At 46.5% G+C, this 25,699-nt stretch overlaps 1 protein-coding gene across 11 annotated transcripts in view; it reads right to left on the bottom strand.

Annotated features, from left to right (window-relative positions):
• Positions 1 to 25,699, bottom strand: part of PPP2R5C (protein phosphatase 2 regulatory subunit B'gamma) — a 166,351-nt gene that overhangs the window by 23,897 nt on the left and 116,755 nt on the right. For all 11 annotated transcript variants that reach the window (XM_024231292.3, XM_054529814.2, XM_054529815.2 and 8 more), the window contains 7 exon segments: positions 21,206 to 21,316; positions 20,131 to 20,223; positions 19,918 to 20,048; positions 13,509 to 13,568; positions 10,692 to 10,800; positions 9,236 to 9,289; positions 1,946 to 2,116 (listed from right to left, as the gene is read on the bottom strand). In XM_024231292.3, coding sequence (XP_024087060.1) covers positions 1,946 to 2,116; positions 9,236 to 9,289; positions 10,692 to 10,800; positions 13,509 to 13,568; positions 19,918 to 20,048; positions 20,131 to 20,223; positions 21,206 to 21,316 — 729 coding nt within the window.

Genomic DNA, 25,699 nt, shown 5'->3' with positions numbered 1-25,699 from the left:
CAAAAATTAGCTGGGTGTGGTGGCACGCACCTGTAATCCCATCTACTCGGGAGGCTGAGGCAGGAGAATCACCTGAACCTGGGAGGCAGAAGTTGCAGTGAGCTGAGATCGCACCACTGCACTCCAGCCTGGGGGACACAGTGAGACTCCATCTCAAAGGAAAGAAAAAAAATTAAGAATGAGTTGGCCTCATGTATATGTGTCTGCAAAAGATTCTGGAATGTACTCTGTGCTGATCAGGTCCTCTAAGAAGCAGAAGCCAAGATGGGCACAAGCGTGTGTGGGGGACACAGATGAGGGCGAGTCAGGGGGCTGGGCCTGCAGCTGAAGGCCTGAGGGGGTCCTGGCGCTGAACTCCCTCATCAGAGGCATGGCAGGCCGCCCTGGCAGCCTTCATGCTCTGTTCCTGGCAGGGATGTGAAGGCTTCTGTGACATGTGGAGTGGCACCCAAGCCCCTGGCAGCTGCGCAGCCACCTTGGCTCTGCTTTCCCCACCTGGACTTCCCTTCCTCCTTGCCCTGTCACATGCTTTTATACAAAACAGCACATTGTGAGTCCGCTCGTCCCTGTCTTCTCTTGGAAGTCTAATGTTACCCATATCGATAGCTAATTTTGCATCTGGGGAAGGGGTTCAAGTTTTTGGGACACTTCCCACGACTGCCAGTCTCTCCTTGGCATACGAACGCCCTGTACTTCAGCCAGGGCTCCGTGGCGCTGGTCTCTACAGTTTCTAGGAAACCATGCTCCTTTGTGCAAAGTGCTCACACTGAAAGGCTTGAAAAACATTATTTTCTCTGTAGGCCAGGATTGATGAAAAAAAAAAAAAAAAAACCCAAAACATCATTTTCCTTTCTTAGTTCCTAATGTGAAAACTCACTGGCATTTATAAAATGAAAATAACCTGAATATTTGTAATGGAAGAGACTACACCGCGGCAGTTCCCTCCTTTAACCTGACTCAGCCTGGCCTCACTTTACTACGGCTGCCACGTTCCAGAGCTTCTTACTCGTCTATCACTTGCCTTCTTGTCTTAGTTTTGTTGGTTTCAATGATCTCTTTTCAAAGCCATCTTGAAAGGCTCAGTTTGGAGGACCCCTCCTTCTTGTGGACTTTTTCTAACCACTTAGACTTGTGCTAAGGTAACTGCCCACGTGTTTCCGAGAGCCTGCTGCACACGCCACCTGGCCCTTCACGTTTGGCTGTAAGGTGGTGGTGTGACATAGTCACACTCTTGCACTGTGTGGCCTGCTCCCTGGGTACCGGGAGGTCTTATTTTGTGCCTATTTTCACCTTGTTCATGATGAGTGCACAATAAAATCCGCTCAATGATGCAAAAGGACAGGTGGCTAGCACGTCCAACAGAGGCAGGCAGGCTGGGAAGGTGGGTGGGGGTGGCCTTCAAAGGAGGTGATGAGCCGAGGCTGGCTTGAAGGGTTAAGGAAATTAAAAGAAAGTAGAAAGTAGCTCTGACCAAGGTCGCCCTCTCGCCCAGGAATTTGGACAAAAGTCAGAGCTGTCAGCCTTTTTGAAAGGGTAAAGGGAGACAGATTTACACAATGTCAGGAATGAAGTGCCTCAGCAGCAAGAGCATCTCAGAGCCGAGGCTTTGGCCACCCGTTGTCTATCCATATTGATGCTCAGGTGTGGAAAGGACGGTTTTATGAACTTGGAAGCATACTGAACATGAAGACAAAGACAGCTTTACAGAGACGCCAGATGACTGCTCTTATTGAGAAAAAGTATTGCGGTAGAGGGGACAAGATGCTCAAGGGTATTCTATAGAATTCAAGTTACAGCATCGTATTTGAAGTATAATTCAAGTAAAAACTTGGATTTTACCTTTAAATTGCATGAGAGGCAAAGCATGGCCAGCTACGCATGGAACTTTTCCTTTCCCAAATGAACACTGGAACGATTTAATCAGGTCTCCCCAAGCCCCGCATACCTGGAAGTGTGGGCTGGAGACACATTTGGCCAACTGCCGGAAGAGGGGTTCCATGATCTTCACAAATTCTGATGGTTCAATGACATCTAAAATCTCTTCTAATTCGTTTAAGAACATTACTTCTTTTGGACTGTGAGTCTTTGGCCAGTATTTGAGAAGTGCCATCACCACCTACAAAAGAAATGACATGTGGAGTGACTGATGCCCACGAGGCCCCAACACCTGCATGGTAAGAAGTCTGTGTTTTCACTGCAGTGGCCCCACTGTAAGGCAACACAGGGAGATGGTGCCATCTTCCTTACAGAGGGAACAGTGACTCAGTCATTGTATGTGATTTTCTGTATTTGAGAAGTAGGTCTGTCTATCTGGTTATCTAACTATCTGATCAATCAATTTATTTAGAGATGGGTCACACTATGTTGTCCAGGCTGGACTTGAACTCCTTGGCTCAAGTGATCCTCCTGCCTCAGCCTCTGAGCAGCTGGGACCACAGGCACGTACCACCTGCCTGGCTTAATTTTATACACTTCAGAAATTACACAATTTTAGTTTATATAACCCACTTTCTCTGATCAAACACCATTTCAGTAAGAGTCCATTCCTTTTTTTAAAAAAAGAAAAAAAAATAAGAAGTTAGGACAATAATTTAGAAAGAATAAGATCAACGGAGAAAACACAGAGCATTATCAATTCATGTGTACATTTTAGTGTGGAAGCACTGAAACTGTTGGCCACATGTACACAACCCATTTCTTTCTCAAATTTATCAACCATCCATATGTGTTTATACACAAACACACATACTTTTGTATGCATAGACAGTGTTTTCAACTGTGTTAAAATATATCAAAAAGAGTGATGTGAACTAAGCTGACCTTATTAACTCATATCCACAGGTGCTGTGATGGGACCCCCTGGGAACGGCGCACTGTGCTCTCTGTGCGCACACCTGTGGGCGTCAGATGCCACAGCCTGAGCAGTGCTGGGCCTGCAGTGAGCAGGCTGCAGCGGCAGCTGTAGCTAGGATTGTCACCACCCAGAGGGTCTGTGCCACCAGCTCTCTGCCAGGCACAGCCCGTCGGACTGCAGTGGTTTCCCACTTTGTGGATAGTGGATGTTTTATGTTCCTTGGCCAAGTCAGACAGCTAGAAAGGATTTCCACTGGGCAACCTTTCTTTATATGTTCCTGTAGTTTCCAAATGTCTTACCACAATCATACCAGTACAAAATACTGAATTTGAATCCATGCAGATTTCATATTTTTAGAGTTTAGCCATCTTAGTTCTAAAAAAGTACAACAATCCAAAACAGGCATTTGCATATGAAGTGCATATATACGCTTACACACATAAATTGTACAAGTGCAATCCGGTACGTTAGAGTAGCCGTTTGGCCTAGTCACAGCAACATCGTGGGGCTTCTACCCGACTCTCGTGCTGTGCAACTGCCGCAAATGCTGGCCCCTGGGACCGCCTGGTCGTTTTCACTCACTAGTCATTTCCAGCTCAGTAGATGGCACCAACTCATGGCTTAGCAGGCCAGCCTTTTAATCATTACAGTGATTTTTTAAAAAGGTGGACATTTAACATCCATTTAGAAAAATTTTGTTTTGATGCTTTGGCATTTGGGCTCCCAGATAATCTTTTATGATATTACACTTTATAAAACTCCAAAATCTATGAAACAAAGGCAGTGAGGCCGGGCGTGGTGGCTCACACATGTCATCTCAGGACTTTGGGAGACCAAGGTGGGAGAAATGCTTGAGCCCAGGAGTTTGAGACCGACCTGGGCACCCTGGTGAGGTCCTGTCTCTACACAAAATTTAAAAATTAGCCTGGTGTGGTGATGGGCACCTGTGGTCCTAGCTACTCAAGAGGCTAAGGTGAGCGGATTGCTTGAGCCAAGGAGGTTGAGGCTGCAGTGAGCCATGACTGCGCCACTGTACTCCAAGACTCTAACAAACAAACAAAAACCCCAAAAAAGCCAAATAAAAATAAAAAAGAAAGTGCTGCTAGTTTTGAAGTTTGACATAAAAATCTACCATACAAGTGTCTTTAAAAGGAATTATTTCTAAAAATGCATCACTTAATGGTTCTCCTAGCTCAAAACTATTGAATAAGTATTTATTGTGTTCCTACCACACTCTGCGTGTATTGGAATCACTATTAAGGACACAGCAGATGGAAATCACTTCCTACATCTATTTCTCTTCATTTGTCAAATGGAATTTTATTAGGAGAAATATGTTAATTTGTGAACTATATAACACAACTGATTTAGCTATTCCGTTTCTCTGGAAAAGGTATCATTTCTGGAATCGGATTCACACACGAGCCTTCCTGTTCACATTGTTTGGAATGAGCTGTGATCGGTACCAGCTATTTTGCCGCGTCAGTGTGGCGTGCTCTGTGGAGGAGGGTGTCTGCTCAGGGAATGTGAATCCGAGGCAACAACGGCTGTGTGCTGCTGGGTGCAGCACAAGGCCTCGAGTTTTCCTTTGGAAGCCCAAGGACTGCCCGCTCCCTGCAGAGGGCAGACGAGCCAGTGGCCCCAGCCTTGAGTCTTGGGGAGCCCCCTTGCTGTCCTGGTAGACCAAGGAGAACGGAGAGCCGCTACTATGCCATGTAGTAAAACGTGATGAGACTGAAGAGGCAGGTGGGTGAAAACGGAACACAGTTTTACTTCTGTAAACTCTCTGATGAGCTTCTGTTATTCTTCCAACAGAGAAAGTGTTTCATGTGCCCAGAAAGCTTTTGAGCACTTACAAAATCAGCAAATGAAAAATACTAATTACAGGCTACAAACGGGGCAACACATGTCCTTCGTATCTCAGTCTTCTAAGCGGATCTTACTTTAAACATTCCTGAGCCTGGACATTTGATGGCTTCAGGAGTCCCTTTGGTGCAGGCCTGGGAGATAGACGTGGACACCAGGTGTCCTTAGTGCTACCAAGAGATGTACACCTGCACAAAAGCCTATACTTTGATCATCTCATTAACAAGCTTTCAATGCTGAAGTAAGACAAAATGGCCTTTGTGTTTTCATAAATAGGCATCTCAAAAGAGGGAATTTACTGACATGAGGGTCTGAATGTTCTTAACATGTAGGAAATTAAATCTGCTTTCTAAAGCCAGGACAGTACTATTACATTATCTGTGCAGCAGGAAACTAAGCAATGAAGTGTCCCTGGGTGGGAATATCGGGGCCTGGGTTGGTGGGGTTTGCACCTCCTTTGTGGTGGTGCCAAGTCAGAGTCCTGCATGTAACATTTACGCCAGAAGGACCCAACTGAAGCCAGCACGGGGTCTCTTGCCCTCTTTTAGACGCGACTGCAATTAACAGCTCTCACTCTTGCAAAGTGATATTCACTTTATTTACTATATTAGTGGGAATTAAAAACATTCACAAACGTTCTCTGCTTTTGTGTTACTTTTCGGTGGAAGAGAGAATAGGGTGGGGCTCATTCACCGAGCCCTCGGTGGAGAAGGTTAGGGTCAGGCTGACAGACAGTGGATGGTGGGATAGAGATGCTTGGACAGCGGCTTAGGTGGGAACAGCCTCTGTCTGTGGTAAATGCAATGTGGCACTGGGTGAATTGTTCAGCCACTACAGGATATGAGAAATATGCACAAAGAAAATTCATGAAAGAAAACTACATAATTTCAAAAAATCTCTCCTTCCATATCTTTTTTTTCCTTCTATTTGTATTTACTTATTTATTTGAGACAGGGTCTTACTCTGTCACTCAGGATGGAGTGCAGTTGGTGCGTTCATAGCTCACTGCAGCCTTGACCCCCTGGGCTCAACCGACTCTTCCACCTCGGCCTCTCAAGTAGCTGGGACCACAGGTACACGTCACCATGCCCAGCTAATTAAATTTTTTTTTTTTTTTTTGGTAGAGAGGAGGTCTCACTATGTTGCCCAGGCTGGTCCCAAACTCCTGGCTTCAAGGGCTCCTCCTGCCTTGGCCTCCCCAAAGCTGGGATTAGGGGCATGAGCCACTGTGCCCAGCTCTCTTTTATTTTTGAATAGGAAAAGGTGGGAGAGAAGGGGAGAGATAAATTTTTTTTTTTTACATATTACTTTCTCCAGTAAAACCTCTGTGATAGTTAATACTCAGTGTCAACTTGATTGGATTGAAGGATGCACTGGGTGTGTCTGTGAGGGTGTTGCAAAAGGAGATTAACATTTGAGTCAGTGGACTGGGAAAGGCAGACCCACCCTTAAGGTGGGTGGGCACCACCTAAGCTGCCAGAGAGGCCAGAATATAAAGCAGGCAGAAGAATGTGAAAAGACTAGACTGGCCTAGCCTCCCAGCCCGCATCTTTCTGCTGTGCTGGATGCTTCCTGCCCTCGAACATCGGACTCCAAGTTCCTCAGCTTTGGAACAGGCCTGGCTTCCCTGCTCCTCAGCTTGCAGATGGCCTATTGTGGGACCTGGGTGACAGAGTGAGATCCTGTCTCAAAAAAAAAAAAAAAAAAAAAAAAAAATACAACCTCTCACCCTTCAGTTTGGAGAATACCTCAAATATAGGCAGAAGAGTTAGGGCATGTAACCACCGGAGAAAATACAGTGTAAAAAAAAAAATCCCCAATGAGTTTTATTAACACTGTTCATTTTTCTTTTTCCTACCTAAACATGTCTTCAGTCAGTTAAGGAGGATAAAAATAACACCTCCTCACCCTAAGCCTTGACTATGCTTGATGCTGAAGTGTGATGAGATTTGATACACTTCCTTGGGAGGTCCCCAAAATCTCAGGCGGAGGCATCTAGGGGCTGGAGGGAGAATGTGCAGGCACGCGTCCCTCCACGAGGGCCCGGCAGGGCAGGGCGGGCCCAGCTCGCGGCTCTGTAGCACCTGCTACCTCTGCAGTCATAGGACAAGAACTCTTCTTGAATTTTGTGGGTGAAGTGGAGGGAATCTACACATAGAATTTAAAAGCTTAGAAGAAAGCAGAGTCCAAAAGCCAGTTTTACTCAGAAATTCAAAGTTAAGAATTTCTCATGCAATTTCACTATAAAAATTACAACGTCACAAGAGAACCGTGAAAGAGAGAAAGGGCCCAGGAGTGACAAGATCTACCTTTTCTAGTCTAATGGTGACTTTTAAAAGAGCATTCAAACATTTGAACTGGCTCCTAACATTCCTTACTTTGATACTCAAATAATTAAAAAAAATGGGCAATGGATTTAAATGGACATTTCTGCAAAGAAGTTATACAATTTCTTTTATTTTTTTGGAGACGAGGTTTCACTCTATTGCCCAGGCACACACCATCATGCCTGGCTAATTTTTGTATTTTTTGTAGAGATGGGGTTTCGCCATATTGCCCAGACTGATCTCCAAGTCTTGGGCTCAAGTGATTCACCCGCCTCAGCCTCCCAAAGTGTTGGGACTTATAGGCATGAGCCACCGCACCCGGCCAAGAAGATATACAGATTTTGGTCAATAAGCGCTGAAAAGATGCTCGACATCATCAGTCATTAGGGAACTACAAATCAAAACCACAAGATACTATTTCACACCACTAGGATGGCTATAATTGAAACAACAGGTCGGGTGTGGTGGCTCATGCCTGTTATCCTAGCACTTTGGGAGGCTGAGGTGGGTGGATCACTTGAGGTCAGGAGTTTGAGACCAGCCTGGCCAACATGGTGAAACTCCGTCTCTACTAAAAATGCAAAAATTAGCCGGGCGTGGTGGCAGGCACCTGTAATCCCAGCTACTCGGGTGGCTGAGATAGGAGAATCGCTTGAACCCAGAAGGCAGAGGTTGCGGTGAGCCAAGATTGCACCACTGCACTCTAGCCTGGGTGACAGAGTGTGACTTTCTCTCAAAAAAAAAAAAAATAAAATAAAATAAATAAAAAGAAAACAATAGCAGCAGCATCAGCACTGGTGAGAATGTGGGGAGACAAGAGCCTCTGTGCATTGCTGCAGGGAATGTAAAACGGGGCAGTTGCTGTGGAAAACAGTATGGTGGTTCGTCCCACAGCCAAACATACAATTACCGTAGGATTCAGCAATTCCACTTCTGGATATATATCCAAAGGAACTGAAAATGGGGATTATAGCAAATATTTGTACGCCAGTATCCAAATAGCAGCATTATTCACAATAGCTAAAAGGTGGGAACAACCCAAGTGTACACTGAAAAAACAATAAATAAACCCACTGTGTTCTATCCATATGGTAGAACAGCATTCAGCCATGATGAGGAATGAAGTTCTGATATGCAACCCAAGGATGAGCCCTGGAAGACATTATGCTGAGTGAAATAAGCCAGGTGTGAAAGGACAAGCATTTTATGATTCTCCTTATATAAGGTACCTAGAATAGTCAAATTCAGAGATAAAGTAGATTACAGGTCAGCAGGGGCCAGAGGGAGGGGGAATGGAGAGTTATTGTTTAATGGGTAGAATTTCTGTTTGGGATGATGACAAAGCTTTGGAAATAGTGGTGATGGTTGCGCAACACTATGAACATCATTAACGCTAGTGAACTGTACATTTAACACGGTTAAAATCACAAATTTTATGTTATATGTATTTTACCACAATTAAAAAAAATTCAAAATGTAACATATCAAAAATTTTTGAATTGTACTCTTTAAATGGGTGAATTGTGTGACATGTGAATTATATCTCAATAAAGTTGTTTCAAAAAATGTATTTAAATGCTTAAACTGGCACCTGACATGTCTGGCTTTGCTAACCCTGGCTATGATGGCCTATTTTAATAAACATAAGATGTTAAGAAAATTATAAATCCTCTGACATAATTACAGAGGCTGAAAAAAAATTACAAATCCACACACAGAACAGCAGTAATCTAACGTTCACTTGTGATGCAATGATCATAAAATAGTTACAGTGTAACTTGGGAAGTATTTTCAAGGCAGTAAAGCCTCTTTAGTACAACAAGAATTTCAAACCCTAACTATAATTCCTCTGATCATAATCAGTTCAATATGTTGTCAAACCAAGCAGATGTGAAACTACTGAATTGCACACTAAAATTTAGTGGCTACAACTGCTCAAGTGCTTTATGTTCAAACAGTAAAGTGCAATGAGGTACAAGGTGGCAATCTCATTACATAAAATAATCACTATAATAAAAGAATCTGCAATTAAAATGACTATACTTTGAAAACCTATAACCCATGAATGAAATGAGCCTGTTTTTTAAGATGAAAAAGTCTGAATGGCAATTTGGCGAAGCAAATGTTGTAATATTTACATTTAGTGAAATGCACACATCTTACAAGACGCGCTAGCAACAGTACTTACTGGTTCCGTGAGGGTGCTGTCCTTTTCTAAAAACTGCACTACACAGTATGCCAGCTAAAAAGTAAAAGGAGAAAGAGCATTAACATTTCAACATAAAAATGCTGCTGTGCTTCTTCTAGAATCGTAGTTAAACACCTTCCTACAGCAAGACAAGGACCCACGATACAGACAAAGCCCTTGTGTGATTAACGGGCATTAACATTTATGCCCATTAATTGGTGACAGATCAGAAAGCTGAAACATAAAAATAAGAAAAATAAATCAGGAAACAGTCTTTTTAGTCTAACTACCACTAAGTCAATCCAGTATGATGGGATTTTCTTGGGGTCCTTATGGAGATTACAATCAACAAGTCATCTAACAGGGGGGAACAACAAATTAAAATCTGGTTCCATCTTAAATCTCTGAACTATTAATTTCTTTTGTACAACAATTAATATGATAATCTGGCTGGATGCAAAGACATTACCAGTTAAGAGCAGTCAGAGAAAATACATATTTTCTAGGAAGAATCAATTAAAGAATATACTTTTTGTCATTTAGCCCCTACCACAAGCTCTGAAAGTGGGGCCTGGCAGAGAGGAGCCTTGTGCACCCCTACGCCTGTGCTGGGGCGTGACTGCTCAGTGCCTGGCCCTGTGACAGCTGAAAGTGAACAAAGACGCCCACCACAGCCAAAGAGTGAAAGAAAACCAAATCCAGGTAAATGCAGCCCATTAACCACTTATTGACCAATTTTTCAGTACAGCTGTACTTAGATTGCTACAGTTTTAAAAATTCACAACTTTATTTATTTATTTATTTATTTTTGAGATGGAGTTTCACTCTTGTTGCCCAGGCTGGAGTGCAATGGCGCGATCTCGGCTCACTGCAACCTCCGCCTCCCGGGTTCAAGCGATTCTCCTGCCTCAGCCTCCCGAGGAGCTGGGATTACAGGCATGCGCCACCACGCCTGGCTAGTTTTGTATTTTAAGGAGAGATGGGTTTCTCCATGTTGGTCAGGCTGGTCTTGAACTCCCAACCTCAGGTGATCTGCCCACCTCAGCCTCCCAAAGTGCTGGGATTATAGGCAGCTTTATTTTTTTAAAAAACGTTTTCACAGGTCATTCATTGGCCATGGACCTATACAGGCTTTTCTCTTTAAGGTACTGAATTTTAGATTACGCTACAGAAAACTCCTCTCAGAAGTCTTCCTAGACTCCTTTCAGAGAGTTACTCCTTTCTCTATGCTTAAAATGGAAAAATTCTGTATTACAGAGATTTTTCTGAATTTCTTAAAAGGAATCTCTCTTTATCCCCTTATTCTTTCAATTATCACCAGAAGCTTGTTACCAAAGTCAGTAGTGTCCTATGAAGAAGAAAGCACTCTCAGTTAAGGCTGGATTCACTATCTCGTGTTCAATCCTGATCAAATGCCAACAACAGCTGTGTTCCTAGAGCCCCCGCTGCCCCTTACCTGGGGATGGTAGACACTCAGAGATTTCACTTTGTGCAAAGGTAGTAACACCTTCAATAAGAAAATCTTGTGCTCTTCTTTTAGTGGTAAGGCAAATCCATTAATTATACTGTAAAAAGAACATTTATTTGGTTTGAACATTTACGAATTCCAGGTTTTAAACAAGTATCTTGACGTTTTTCTTTCAATTTTTGTTTTCACCATCAAAACCCAGCAGGCAAAATATACATAGCCAAGCATGTTGCCATGCACCTGTGACCCAGCTAACTTGGGAGGCTGAGGCGGGAGGATCATGTGAGCCCGGAGTTCGAGACTGTAGTGTGCCATAATCGCACCTGTGAAGAGCCACTGTTCTCTAGCCTGGATAGTATAGCGAGATCCTATATAGGGGTCTGTGGAACACTTCATATAGTACTCCGGTCCCTGCAACAGCCTAAGAGGGAAATCCGAGGATTCTTCCTATATATACATATGTGTGTGTGTGTATGTGTGTGTGTATCAGAAAAAAGAGGATACCAGCAAAAAGTTTAAAAATACTAAATGCCTACCAGGAAGTACAGTTATTTTTATCTTTGTAACTACATAATTTAAAAATTCTGGGTTTACAGGTGTTACCCAGAACAGCAGGAAGCTGGCGCAACAGCAGGAGCTCTTGGTGGCAAAATCTTCCTCCCTAAACAGGCCAGGAAGACGGGACAGTTCATGTGGGACCCCCCCACCCAACACCTTCCCTCAGCCTTATCCATCTGTAGGAATTCTTGCTGCCTGGAGTAATTCAGGTACGTTATTCTAATGTTGGTAACAGAGACCCACTGGATGCTGGATGAGTGCTGGTTAAAAATCAGTTAGGGCCAGGCAGTGGCTCACACCTGTAATCCCAGCATTTTGGGAGGCTGAGGTGGGTGGATCACCTGAAGTCAGGAATTCAAGACCAGCCTGGCCAAGATGGTGAAAGCCCGTCTCTACTAAAAATACAAAAAAATAGCCAGGCGTGGTGGCGGGTTCCTGTAATCCCAGCTATTCAGGAGGCTGAGGCAAAGAACTGCTTGAACCTGGGAGGCGGAGTTTGCAGTGAGCTGAGATCAGGCCACTGCACTCCAGCCTGGGCGACAGAGCGAGACTCCATCTCAAAAACAAAACCAAAACCAAAAACCAAAAACAAACAAACAACAAAAAAACAGTTAGAAAGCTGTTCCCTTGTGCTAGAAAAGGGGTCCTACCTAGAGCCTCCAAACCAAAGTTTTTGTCTCAAACAACTAGTTTATTGTCTTGGTTTTGTAATTAGGCAAATGGGAGTGACTGTCACTGAGCTGCAGAAGTAGACAGAGCTGTCTCTAACTTGGTCTTCCATTATTCACTCTGCTTGGCACAGCGGACAATGCGGAAAGGGCGAGCCTGAAGCGGCCCATCAAGGAGGGTGTGCTCACTCACAGGGTCACCCACAGGCTCAGCCTCATCTGGAAGAAGGATAAAACTAATCAGCCTCTTGGCGGGAGCTGCTCAGTGGCCCTATGCATGCGGGGGCCCCATGCACACGGCATGGCGGGCTGTGGAACACATGTCATACAGCGCTCCGGTCCCTGCAACAACCTAGGAGGTAAATGCGAGGATGCGCCTATCTTATAGAAGTACCTGCCCATGGTCACACATCTAGTAAGAGGCATCCTCTTCACTCACTGCACTGCACAGCACCGAGGGAGAAACCCCGCCCAAGTTTGTCTAAACTAAAATAATTGTCAGCGAGGACATTTTTTCAAATTACATCTAAAATGGCAAGAACAGCTTTTCTCAGAACTACTGGGCAGGACCTGATCCACCATGAGAAGAGAGTCTTGTGCTCAGGAGCCGCAGGGCGTCACTAGATTCACCCAGAGTGCCAGGCTTCTCCACCACAGGCTCCTAAGAACCTGGAACTGCCCATCTACACTACATCCCTAAAAAGGTGCAGGAAAAAGCACTTCCACACTTACCAGCCATGGGACCCTGAGGAACTCTGGGAAACAGTGGGTTAGAAGGTCTAATATAAAATCTACGGGTTATCAATTAAATAAAAGTGGCCGGGCATGGTGGCTCATGCCTGTAATCTCAGCACTTTGGGAGGTGAGGCGGGCAGATCACCTGAGGCCAGGAGTTCGAGACCAGCCTGGGCAACATGGCGAAACCCCATCTCCACTAAAAATACAAAAATTAGCCAGGCATGGTGGTGGGCACCTGTAGTCCCAGCTACTCGGGAGGCTGAGGCAGCAGAATCGTTTGAACCAGGGAAGCAGAGATTGCAGTGAGCCGAGATCGCACCACTGTACTTGAGCCTGGGCGCCAGAGCAAGAGTCTCAAAAAGAAAAAAGAAAAAAAAAAAAAGGCAACTAAAAACTTTACTTGGATAAAGATGATGAAAGTTTTGAAATATTTTATAAATATACATATAAAAAACCAAAGTAATTAAAAATATTAGCATTTACATGATACCCCAAATGTACAATCTATTCTTCTTCCAAGCTTCTAATATAAACCTTCTTAGGTAACTATTTTTAACACTGCTCTTGAGGAAATAACTGGAATTGTGTTTCCATAGTAATGATACTGAGGTATACGAAGTAGAATCTACGTACAGAACCATAAAAATGGGAGAGATTTGTCATTTGGCGTGCTCTAATCTAAGAGCTCACCAACTCCTGCTTTCAGTGACATTTTATTTGAATTCTTTTAGAGAATGGTTTAAACTGCCTTGCTTTAAAGCGCGCAGCTGGGCTCAATGAAATGGCTCACTCTGGTAGAAACTCCATCTACAGCCGTTTGCTACCCATAACAGAGGCTTACCTTCCCAATATTTCCAGTAACTCTGCTATGCCATTATGATGCTCTGTTTCATAAATAAACCTAGAAAAAACAATTTTCCCATTAGAATTAGACACTGAACTAACCTGAATAAGAAAACAATGCTCTAGGAGGAGCCACGGAGCCAGGCAACAAGAAGCGTGTCTATTTGTGCAAACACTGCTCGTGGTGAGCAAGCAGCCCTTCAGGAACCAAAGAAACTCCTCAAGGCCTGCAGCTGTAAATGCCTCGAGGGCAGAGAACTTGGTCTTGCATGAATTTTTTTCTCAATATTTTATTTGGAAAAATTTCAAGCATCTAGGAAAACGGAAAGAATTCTACAGTGAACACCCATTTCAACCACCCAGATTCGACCACGAGCAATGTGCTCCATCTGCTTGATCACATACACATCTGTTCATCCATCTTTTACTCGTTCATTAATCCATCTTATGTTTTTGCTGTATTTCAACATAAGCCAATGTCTTACTTAATTTTAAAGCCTGCAATATTTAGCACAGTTCCTGCAAAGGGTAGAAGTGATTCCTGAACACCTCTTATTCTACCTGCCCAGTTCCCCACTGACACCCACACGCATCCTCCGTGCTGCCTCAGGCGCGATCTTTCTGAAGCACCCATCTGCGACGGACCCAGCTCCCTTCCTCTGAGACGTCTCTGTCCACTGCGCCTGCTTCTAGGGGACCCCCAGGATATGCATCCCACCCTCTGTGCCAGCCCGTCTCCCTCTAGATGGGGCCACTGCAAAAACAGGGCCAAGGACTTCTCGTGACTATGTTCCCAGGGCTAGGAGCAAGCCTGGCATCTGTTTGATGATGAAAACATGTCTGCTGAATAAACCAGGGACAAGAGGGAACAGGGACATGTTAGGAAACAGGAAAATGTCCTCCCCACAAAGGGGTCCTACAGAAACAAAGAAGCCTCTCCTGCCCCAAGCCTCATGCACCTGGAGTTGGTCTAGAGCAGTCCACGAGGGGTATCCTGCACGCAGTGAGAGGGTCTGAAAGATCCCTGCCCATCAGATGAAAACCATTTGATCAGAGACAGCTCTAAGCCAAAAATAAGTCTGGGAAGATTAAAAAATTCAACTCTGAAATTTCATTCACTTTGTTTGAACACAAATGAAATAGTGTGACCTTAACATCCACAGACGTGAAACATTTTTGAAGACTGGGTCTTAACATTTCTATATTCCTAAACGATCAGAATGCACTGAGAGGTGGTGCTTGAATTGGGTCCTGAAGGAGGATTTTAACAGATTTTTTTTTATATGGCAGTGTGGAGAGGGAGAAGAACTCGTTTGGCTGGAACAAAGGTCTGTGACATGGAGTGGGGTAGGCAAGATGCGTGGAGAGGCTGGAAGGCCAGCTTAGAAAAACCAAAATCTGGCCGGGCACAGTGGCTCATGCCTGTAATCCCAGCACTTTGGGAGGCTGAGGCAGGCGGATCACCTGAGGTCAGGAGTTTGAGACCAGCCTGGCCAACATGGCAAAACTCCACCTCTACTAAATATATAAAAATTAGCCAGGCATGGTGGCGCATGCCTGTAATCCCACATATTTGGAAGGCTGAGGTGGGAGGATCACTTGAACCTGGAAGATGGAGGTTGCAGTGAGCTGAGATGGTGCCACTGCACTCCGGCCTGGGCAACAGTGACCCTGTTTCAAAAAACAAAACAAAACAAAACAACAACAGAAAAACTGAGATCTGCTCTTGCAGGAACCAGGAAGCAGAACCTTTAGCAGCAAGACACAGTCGCACAACAATGCATGTGGCCAAAGCCTAAGAGTGAGGGAGGGACGTTACTAGGGCAGAGCTCGGTGCCGTGGGTGACAGGAACGACACTGGTGCCATGACAAGAAACAGAAAATGCTTGCACCTGGTGTCCCTGAGCCTGCACCTACCCTGAGGCTTGGAAGCTGTGACCAAGCAGAAGTCAGTCTGTGTGTGTCTACACTGAGAGGTGCTTTAATTTACGAAACTCACCCTGCAGGCTCCCTTTGCATACACTGCAGCTGTGTGGCTTCAGTTTACTATTCCTCTTGCATGGACCTTGGAGAGCTGTGCTCTGGGCCCCTCCGAGACAAAGACCCCTGAACCCCTTCTGGTCTAGCTCCATCAGCTTTAACATTTACATAAGGGTGGCTTGCAGTTATAAGCCATTTTGTTTTCCTAAATCAACATTACTACATTCTTACTGATACATTCTTAATTTCTAATTTTTTAAACCTGCTTTGAAGTAGGCAGAAGAAAGAGAAAATAAGGACAATTCTTTTCCTTCTTCCTTTTCCAGTGGGAGACAAACAGGGACACCCTGGGAGGGAAATAGAGATCCTTGGGAGCCGGCGAGAGTGTTTCTCACTCTTTCAGCAGAAAGGGAATCAGATCCCCCAGACACTGAGCTGGGAACCTGCTGGCTATAGAAGTCTCCAGAAGGGATTCTAAATGCCTTTCCTGCCTGTATGATGTGCTCTGGCCTCACAGGAAGAGGTGGACTGTATTTCTCCTTCCTCTGAAGCTGGGCTGTCCTTGTGCCCTGCTTTGACCAATACAAAGGGCAGAAGTCACTCTGCACCAGTTCCAAGCCAAACTCTTAGGAGGACTGGGGGTCCTGCCTCTCCCCTCTTGGATGTGGCTGTGGCTGTAGAAACTCCCACAACCTGGAGGAGCTCAAGACATCACAGAGGCAATGTAGGGACCGGCTCAACAGCCCCTGTGAACACTCCAGCCTCAGCACACGCCACGGAGCAGAACCGTCTGGATGAGCCCAGCGCAGATGACAGCATCACGAGGAGTGATGGACCATGCTGACGGAAGCCACTGAGCTGGGGGTGGCTCCTGACTCCAGGATGGTGTGAGGTAGTGACACATCCTGGCGATGACGCGGACAGTTTGATGGCATCTCTCTGTGAGATAAGAGCATGAGCAGGTGCTGCACAGCCTCGCTGCAGGGCCAGGGTGAGGACAGAGCATGACCCATGGCTGGTTACGCAGCAAGAGAAGGAACGGCACACTGCCCTGCCTGCCCAGCCTCCAGGTCCCACTGTGTGCCAGAGCAGGCACCATGGGTTATGGACAGCACCGTTTAACTCACACTTAAGCTGATGATAATGAGAAACCATAGAAATAAACAGCAACCTTATATTTACATTTTCAGTTAAGTTGAACCAAGTATGTTCAAAATGTTTTTTTCTTACAAGACACAGCTGTACTATATTGAATTTAGATAAGCTGGCTGGGTGTGGCTTATACCTGTAATCCCAGTGCTTTGGGAGGCTAAGGCAGGAGGATCACTTGAGGCCAGGAGTTTGAGACCAGCCTGGGCAACACAGTGAGACAGATCTCCATCTCTACAAAAATTTTAAAAGTTAGCCAGATGTGGTGGCACACATCTGTAGTCCCAGCTACTTGGGAAGCTGAGGTAGAAGGATCCCTTAAGCTCAGGGGTTTGAGGCTGCAGTGAGCTATGGAGTATAGCATCACTGTACTCCAGCCTGGGTGACAGAGTGAGACCCTACCTTAAACAAAGAAAAAAGAAAAGAAAAAAAAACTTAGATGAGCTGAATGCAACTCTCAAGATCTTTCTTCTTATTTTTTTCTCACATGAAATGAGGAGGTAGTGGTATTGATAATGAGGACCCAAACCAATTATAGAATCTAGATAGTATGCTTGCTTTTGATTTCATATATCAGGACAATTACAGAAAAGATTATTAAATGCATGCACACAGACACAAATGCCATACTCTAGCACCAAACCTTTAGTGAGAACTGAACTAAATTATATGTAATAACTTTTGAATACTAATCTATTTAAGTATTTCGTAAGGTTCTTTAAGGTATGAAACATTTTCTACTTTTTTTTTTTTTTGAGACGGAGTCTCACTCTGTCGCGCAGGCTGGACTGCAGTGGCACGACCTTGGCTCACTGCAAGCTCCGCCTCCCAGGTTCACGCCATTCTCCTGCCTCAGCCTCCTGAGTAGCTGGGACTACAGGCGCACACCGCCACGCCTGGCTAATTTTTTGTATTTTTAGTAGAGACAGGGTTTCACTGTGTTAGCCAGGATGGTCTCGATCTCCTGACCTCGTGATCCACCTGCCTCGGCCTCCCAAAGTGCTGGGATTACAGGCGTGAGCCACCACACCCGGCCCATTTTCTATTTCTTAAATGCAGATGTTCAACAGATTTGTGATTCTGCTATCTGAACAAAACCTACTAGAATTAAGAAAACAGAAATATGTTAGGTAGAGCTTTAATTTTAGGTCAAGAAGACTGGAAATTTAAATTGTACCTGTTGTATGTGAAATAATGTATGTTTTCATAGATAAGTACATCAGGCAAGTAATGATCTTGTTAAAAAGGAATCATGATACCAAGAAACATAAAATAGAAACATAACATTTAGGAAAGAGACATCATTCTCTGTTACAGTTAATGTGTCAGGTCTGGGCTATGTCCAGCACTGGGCTCCATTTTACAAATGAGATGTGGGGTACTTGGAAGGAGTTCAAAGGAAAGCCACACACAAAATCAAAGGCTCTCATGCCGAAATGCCCTATCAGGTGTGGAGGTTGGGAGGGAATGCAACCCTCATGACTGCAGAGGGGAAAGGCAGGGTGCTCCCGCCGCAGGCTGTGCAGGCCGGCATGGGACGGGAGGGGCCAGGGCTGTGGGTTTTGGCAGGGGGGTCTCAGATGCCCCTTTTCTTTTCCCTTGCTTGGTCACTGTGACTAAGAAAGGTCCCTGAGGCCTGTGTTGGGCGTGGCTGACACCTGGCCCCTTCTCTAGGCCATGGCCCGTGCTCTGTCCACACCCTGGCCCTGCAGCGAGGCTGTGTGGGACCTGCTCATGCTCTTATCTCACAGAGACACGCCATCATACCGTCCCCATCATCACCAGGATGTGTCGCTACCTCGCAACATCCTGGAGTCAGGTGCCTTAGAGGCAAGCTGACCCGAGAAGCTACAACTTGTAGAAGAAACTGCTCATTTAGTGAACTTTCCAGGAACAAAAAGAAACGACAGGAACTGTTTCCTCTATTGACATTCAGTTGGTGCCACCGCAGTGGGGAGCACGAAACTGGCAGTGGGGTGGGGCGTGAGACAAATCAACTGACATGGCGGCTGCCCTTGCGGGAGATCAGACCCACCGCCAAGTCAGGCAGAGGCTTCCAGTGAAGGGATGTTTCAGGAAGCCTGGGAGGCTGAGGGAAGGGCTGGTGTAAACAAGACATCCCAGGAGGCTCAAACACTGGCTGCAGAGCCCTGGTGTGGAAGGAGCCTGGAGCTGAGCAGAGGCTGGCTGAGGAGGCGCGGGCCTGGAGGTGGGCCTGCCACTGGACGCTGTCCTCCTCCACCCGCTGCTCCAGCGGGGCTTTGCATCCCCTGGTGCACAGTGGGAGTCTCCAAACCTTTAACCGAGGTGCACCGATCTCAGGCTTTCTACAGATGAATGACATCACTCCTCGCCCCGCCTCCTCTCACTGAGAATCCACGGGAAGAATGAGGTGATGCACAGGTAGAAGGAAAAAGCTGGTGTGAAGGTTAATACTGAGTGTCAACTTGACTAGATTGAAGGATGCAAAGTATTGTACCTGAGTATGTCTGTGAGGGTGTTGCCAAAGGAGATTAACATTTGAGTCAGTGCACTGGGAGACGCAGACCCATCCTTAACCTGGGTGGCCACCATCTAATCAGCTGCCGGTGCGGCCAGAATAAAGCAGGCAGAGGAACGTGGAAGGGCTAGACTGGCTGAGTCTTCTGGCCTCCATCTTTCTCCTGTGCTGGACGCTTCCTGCCCTTGAACATTGGACTCTAAGTTCTTCAGCTTCTGGACTCTTGGACCTACACCAGTGGTTTGCCAGGGGCTCCTGGGCTTTCTGCCACAGACTGAAGGCCGCACTGTCCGTCTCCCTACTTTTGAGGTTTTGGGACTCAGCCTGCAGACAGCCTATTGTGGGTCTTCATCTTGTGATCGTGTGAGTCAATTCTCCTAATAAACTCCCCTTCATATATTCATCTATCCTATGAGTCCTGTCCTTCTAGAGAACCTTCACTAATACAGTTGGTTTGGATGGAACCAATTCATCCACATTTCCGGGAAACTTGACCTTTCAGTAGAAACAGGAACGATGGAGGGACCCAGGGTGAGGCGCTGGGGAGCTCGGTGGCTCAGGAGGGAGCTGTGGGGAGAGGGGAGGAAGGCAGGGAGGATGAGCCCCGCAGCCCACTGCACACAGTGCACAAGGGGGTCTACCTGCACATGACAAATAGGCTTTGAGAAACCCCCTCCACGTGCTGAGTCCTGTCAGAGGAGACAATGGGGTGGGGGAGCATCGAGGGGGAAATGAGCATCACCACACACAAGGACAACGCCATCCACACGCGACTTACCTATAAAATATATTATTTATCTGTTTTCTGATGTAAGCTCTCAAGCCTAGGAATTTCCCATAGATTCTGTGAAGGGTGGTTTTAAGAAAATCTCTCTCCCGAGGATCTTCACTGTCAAAGAGCTCTAAAAGCTTTGAGAAGAAAAAGACACTTAGTGGCTGGGTGTCACCACTCCATCAGGGCTTTGAGAGTGTCAGCTAATTTGTACCTTACCTGCAATACAAACTTCTGATCAATATATTTCTTCGCTATATTAGGTTGGAAATCTGGAGACTCTAAAAATCTTAAGAAAAATTCATAAACAAGCTAGGAGGAAAAAAAAACAATGAGTCAAATAACATGAGATTTTATTGAATGGAGATTAAAATATACCAGGAATTGAATCTTTATTGGTCTGCAAATATTAGCCTCTTAAAGCCACATATCTACAGAATTAATGCTAAATTACATGGCTTAATTTAATGATAAATGGTGATGGTAATTATTTTATTTGGTGAGACCCACAGACTACACCCTTAAACGGCATTTAAACAAAATGATCGCCATGGCTGATGTCATCAGTTATAGTACACTGTTCAGAGACTATAGCGCACAGATGCCACAAACCAGGCCATGACCCAACTCTGCGGGGGGGATTTGCAGCCTGTCACCTAAGAGTGTTCCACAATGCCAAGGCGCAGAGCCAACCAAATGCACAGGAACTCTGGGGCTGCCAGGTAAGAGGGCCCTGAGATGTGGACCCTGAACCGCGACCTCCGGGAGCTGGGACGATTCTTTCCCTGTGCAGACATGCTGGGTGGGACGGCGTGGGCCGCCTGTCACGGATGGATGGTCCTCCCACCCGCATGCCTGGCTCCTGCTCTGCTCATGCCGACCCTGGCGCCTCCTTGCCAACCACCCTTCTGCCTTACAAATGCCCTGGGAAAAGGCAGTGGCCAGCGCAGGACCTGGGGGCCCAGCAGGCACATGTTAAATATGAGGAGCAAAAACTGGGAGACTGTTGGCTTAGGACCTCTGGGCCTGAATTCAATGGCCATCAACACAGCGGCCATTTTCACTGAGAACATACTCACAATTCCACAGCTTCACTGGCTGTTGTAAAGTGGTCAAACACACACGTCAACTTTATTCTGCTGAAATATTTTTCTTGTACGTATGGGTTTGCGAGGACCATGCTACTGAGGAGGAGAGGTCCATCTGCCCAGACCAGTGCGCCCGCTCTGTGGACCCTAGGCCACTCCCATGCATCACCGGTGCCCTCCGATTCTGGTCACCCAGAGCTCGATACCTGTAGATGAGGCCAGGCTGCTTCTAACGTTGGTTCGTCTTCCTCTGGGTCAAATTCCGCTCCCGTAGGATTGGAGGAAGGTGGTAATGTTCGAAACATGTTAACTGCAAACTAAAATCCACATATTCTATAATTACAATCAGGGCATTTAAAATATTTACAGACAACATTTTATGAAGTCTTAGGTAATTCTAACAGTAGCTGCTTCCCGTGGTAACTCAGCTCCTCCATATCCTCAAAATGCAGAAGCTGTGTGGGTCCTCAAAGAGAGCCTGGATCAAAACTGCAGCAGGAAACATCACTTTGGACAGGTGAGCACGAAAGTTGACCACTAAAGTTATTTGGACTCTTGACTGTTAAACTTTGAATGACAACCAACACCAACAAAGGCTGATGGCACAGTGATGACTTCTGAGGTCTTATACTATCCAGTGGGTGCAAGACCAAGGAGAACGTTCAAAATGAGAGTAAGAAAGGGACGAGATGATGAAGGACACAGCAGAGATTCACAGCTGAAAATGCTGGAAATGGCAAGGGCTGCGTCACGCAGGGAGGACCCGTGTGACAATGGCACCGACATCCTCTGCAATCTGCAACGATGAGGAAAGCAACAGTCAGGGTGGGACGACCTTTGAGTCGGCAGCTAGGATCATTTCCAGAGAAAGGACTGCTCGGGGGCACAGTGGATTGGTAGGGGTAGCAGGGCTGTGCATCCAGGCATAGGCTGTTAGATTTCTCTCAGTCTGTTTGGACTTGTATAACACATACCGACAGATCAGTGACATAACAGAAAAGATTACTGTTTCCACGTCATACATTTATAACCTATTTTTATTTTGTACTAAGTCTATGTATGTATTTATTTATTTTTGAGGCAACATCTCCCTCTGCAGCCCAGGTTGGAGTGCAGTGGTGCGAACTCGGCTCATCACAACCTCTGCCTCCTGGGTTCAAGCGATTCTTGTGCCTCAGCCTCCCGAGTAGCTGGGATTACAGGCGTGCACCACCATGCCTGGCTAATTTTTGTATTTTTAGTAGAGATGGGATTTCACCATGGTTTCACCATGTTGGCCAGGCCAGTCTCGAACTCCTGACCTCAAGTGATCCGCTCCCCTCAGCCTCCCAAAGTGCTGGGATTACAGGTGTGAGCCACCATGCCCAGCCCTCTTTTGCACTAAGTCTAAATAAGATTGGTTACCTTACTGAATCTCTGAATGGATCATATGCCAGTTACATAACTGGACTCTGGTGAATGCCTCCTACAGGTGATCACAAAAAGCCCCAGTTCCACCACTCTCAGAAGCACAAAATCAAAACTTTTGACATAAAAGATTAAAATCTGACTCTACGACAACAACGAGAAGATGTTTCTAGAGAGTCCAGGGCAAACTTGGCTGGCTTTAGATACCCAGTCTTGTAAAGACCAAGCTAATACTCAATGTCACCACTGTTGTTTCTTCCCTTCTTTTTCTTTTTTCCTCTTAAAGACAGGGCGTCGCTCTGCTGCCCAGGCTGGAGTACAGTGGCCATCATTGCTCACTGCAGCCTCCAACTCCTGGGCTCACATGATCTTCCTGCCCCGGCCTCCCAAGTAGCTGGGACTACCAGCACGCACCTCCATGCTCTGCTAATTTTATTTATTTTTTGCAGAGACAAGAACTCGCTGTGTTGCCCATGCTGGTCTCAAACTCCTGGGCTTAAGCAATCCTCCTGCCTTGGCCTCCCAAGGTACTGGAATTAGAGGCATGAGCCACCGCACCTGCCTGTTTCTTCTCTTCTTTACTGGTATTGATACTGAACTCCAAACCTTAATATCATTTTTCAGAAAGTCATCAGCTATAAAAGCTCTGAGCATCAAGCATCTGAGCTTGTTCTCTGTGTCATCTGAGAGGGGAGCTGATGTAAAGACCAACTGTAATAGCCTTCATGGATACTGTAGAAACGCAGGGATGAAAAAAGGGGCTGAAAAGCCAGGAACAACTAATTAAAAAAACTTTTAGTAAAAGTATGAGTAATGTTCCTAAGACATAGGTACAAAGACAAAAGTTTGCAATCTAAAACCGAAAGTTAACCTGACTCTCACTGGTGTATGATTTCTGGCAATGTCTACTCTCCAGGGACTGTCCCCTCCTCTGTGAAGCTGATGTGTGTACAGGGCACCGCAAGGAGCCTCCCAAAGAACAGTGATTGACAGGTGGATGGCCCTGCCTCAGTTGCTGGCCCACAGGCACTCGGTGCAGACAGGGGTCTAGTCTGCCCCTCCTGGCGCCCTGACCCCAAAGCCCACAGATGTGAACAAGGAGATGCTGAAAGCTCAACTATCAAGGAAAGGCCACACACACACACTCTGGGCGGGCCGCCATCTCCTCCCAGGGTGTGTGGAGATGTAACACAACTGGTCCTGTCATCAGCAGCCACTGCCGAAGCTCTCCATATCTTCTAGCGCCACGAAGGGCAGAGAAAGGAAAGTCTGAACTGAGTCTTTAGCCCCTACGGGGAGTGTGGCATTCGTGAACTAGGGTTTTCTATCCTCTCTCTCAAAGCCAAGAGACTGGGGTCAGGGTCCAGTCACCCACAGGACAGGGTCACCTTCAGGAAAGGGAGATGGCACTTTGCTGTTCGGTGGGTTAGAGCTGTGGGCCCTGCCTGGTGCCGACAGGAGCAGAGCACAGTGTAGGGAGGGCAGAGCCTGGGCATGAACTCTGGGTGGCAGAGGAATCTGTGAACAGGACTCTGCCTGGTGGGAGACTCTGGGAACAGCCTGTGACATCAGGGCCTGAGGAACCATGGCGCCTGCAAGGAAAGCAGGGTCACCGCTTCCGAGGTTTCTGGGGCTGCCCATCAGGGACACAGAGGCCAGAGCAGGAGCTGTAGGGCCACACCACCCAGGAAGCTGCCAAGGGAGAGAGAGGTCAGCTCACCCACAGAGGAGGCTGTAGGTCTCAGGGGAGAGGAAACAGCCATCCCTCTGGAAGAGGCCCTGCTGCCCGAGAGTCACACACATGCCACAGAGGAAGACAGCACCATTCTGGCCAAGGCCACAGGGAGCAACTGAGCAGAACAGGCAGCTGCCCTTCCCCTCTGCTCTGGGTTCTGCTCAAAGTCCCGGGGGAGGGCAGGCAAGAGGGGCTCGGAGCCAACCTTGCTTCCCCTCCTCTCCCACGGCAAGTCCCTCCCTGGCCAGGCTGCCTGGGGTGCGGCTTAGATGCCATTTGGAGAGGGTCTGAGATTAAAGCTTTAACCTAGATTGGATTTCTGTAACCAGAGATGACTAAAAAGTTAACCAACTTGCCCAAGATGTATTTAGGGACAGGAAAATGTGATTTCACCCATCATGGTTAAAGGCGATAACTGAAAAAAAGTAAAACATCCCCGACTGTGCCAGCTGGCCGTATGTGTCAACCTGGCTAGGCCACAGTGCCCAGCTGTCCAAACACTGCTGTGGGTGTTGCTGTAAAGGCATTTTATAGATGTGGTTAACACCTATAATCAATGGACTTCAAGTAGTGATCACTCTTGAGAATGTGGGGGCTTCAACCAATCAGCTGAGAGGCCTGTGAGACCCAAACTGCGGCTTCTCTGAGAAGAGCCCACCTGCGGCCTGCAGTGTCCACCACGGCCAAGTCTCCTGCCCGCTGCCTGTCCGCGGAGTCCAGACCTGCCCGCTGGACTCACCCACTGCAGAAGGCAAGTCCTTGAGATCTCAGTCTCTGTCTCTCCTGCTGTTTCTCTGGACAGCCCTGACTGAGTCACCCAGTCAGCTGAGATTCCTAAGTAAACTGGTGGTTTCTACTAGCAGGAAAGCTAGTGATTAGGGTTTCCAGTTGAAGCTCTCCCGCACAGCGATAGTCAGCCCAGCAGCTAGGCCCCGTCTCAAACACCTGCACACCCACTGAATCCTTGATGCTGAGCTGAGGGCCTGTAAGGCGACTCAGATGGCTTGCTCTGAACACAACGTCCTCTCTTCAGTATCTGTCATGGACTCAATGGTTGTAGCCTCCATTCCTCACATTCACGTTAAAGAACTAAACCCTGGTGTGGCTGGATTTGGAGATGGGTCCTTAAAGAAAATAAGGAAGGGTGAGTGAAGTCATAAGCGGGGGCCCTGGCCCTCCAGGATTAGTGTCTTTGTAAGGAGGGATAGTAGAAGGCTCACACTCGCCTTCTCTGCACTTGCTCAGAGCAAAGGCCATGCGAGGGCACAGTGGCCGTCTGCAAGCCAGAAAGAAGCCCTCAGCAGGGAACAAACCCTGCTACACCCTTGAGTTTAGACTTTCCAGCCTCCAGAATGGAGAGAAGATACATTTCTGTGGTTTAAGCCACTGAGCCTGTGGTATTTTCTTATGGCAGCCTGAGCAGACTGATACAGCGTCCTTGACCGATGACCGACCTAGGTCCAGGAAGGTTCATTCCAGGCCAGTTCTGATTGATTGAAAGTCATTTTTCGTGTGTAAGGAAAAAAACTTGCACTCCTAACTTCTACACACCTTTTGT

The sequence above is a fragment of the Pongo abelii genome, chromosome 15 (assembly GCF_028885655.2).
Source record: "Pongo abelii isolate AG06213 chromosome 15, NHGRI_mPonAbe1-v2.0_pri, whole genome shotgun sequence".
Classification (NCBI taxonomy): Eukaryota; Metazoa; Chordata; class Mammalia; order Primates; family Hominidae; genus Pongo; species Pongo abelii.
This window is presented reverse-complemented; position numbering and strand designations above follow the sequence as displayed.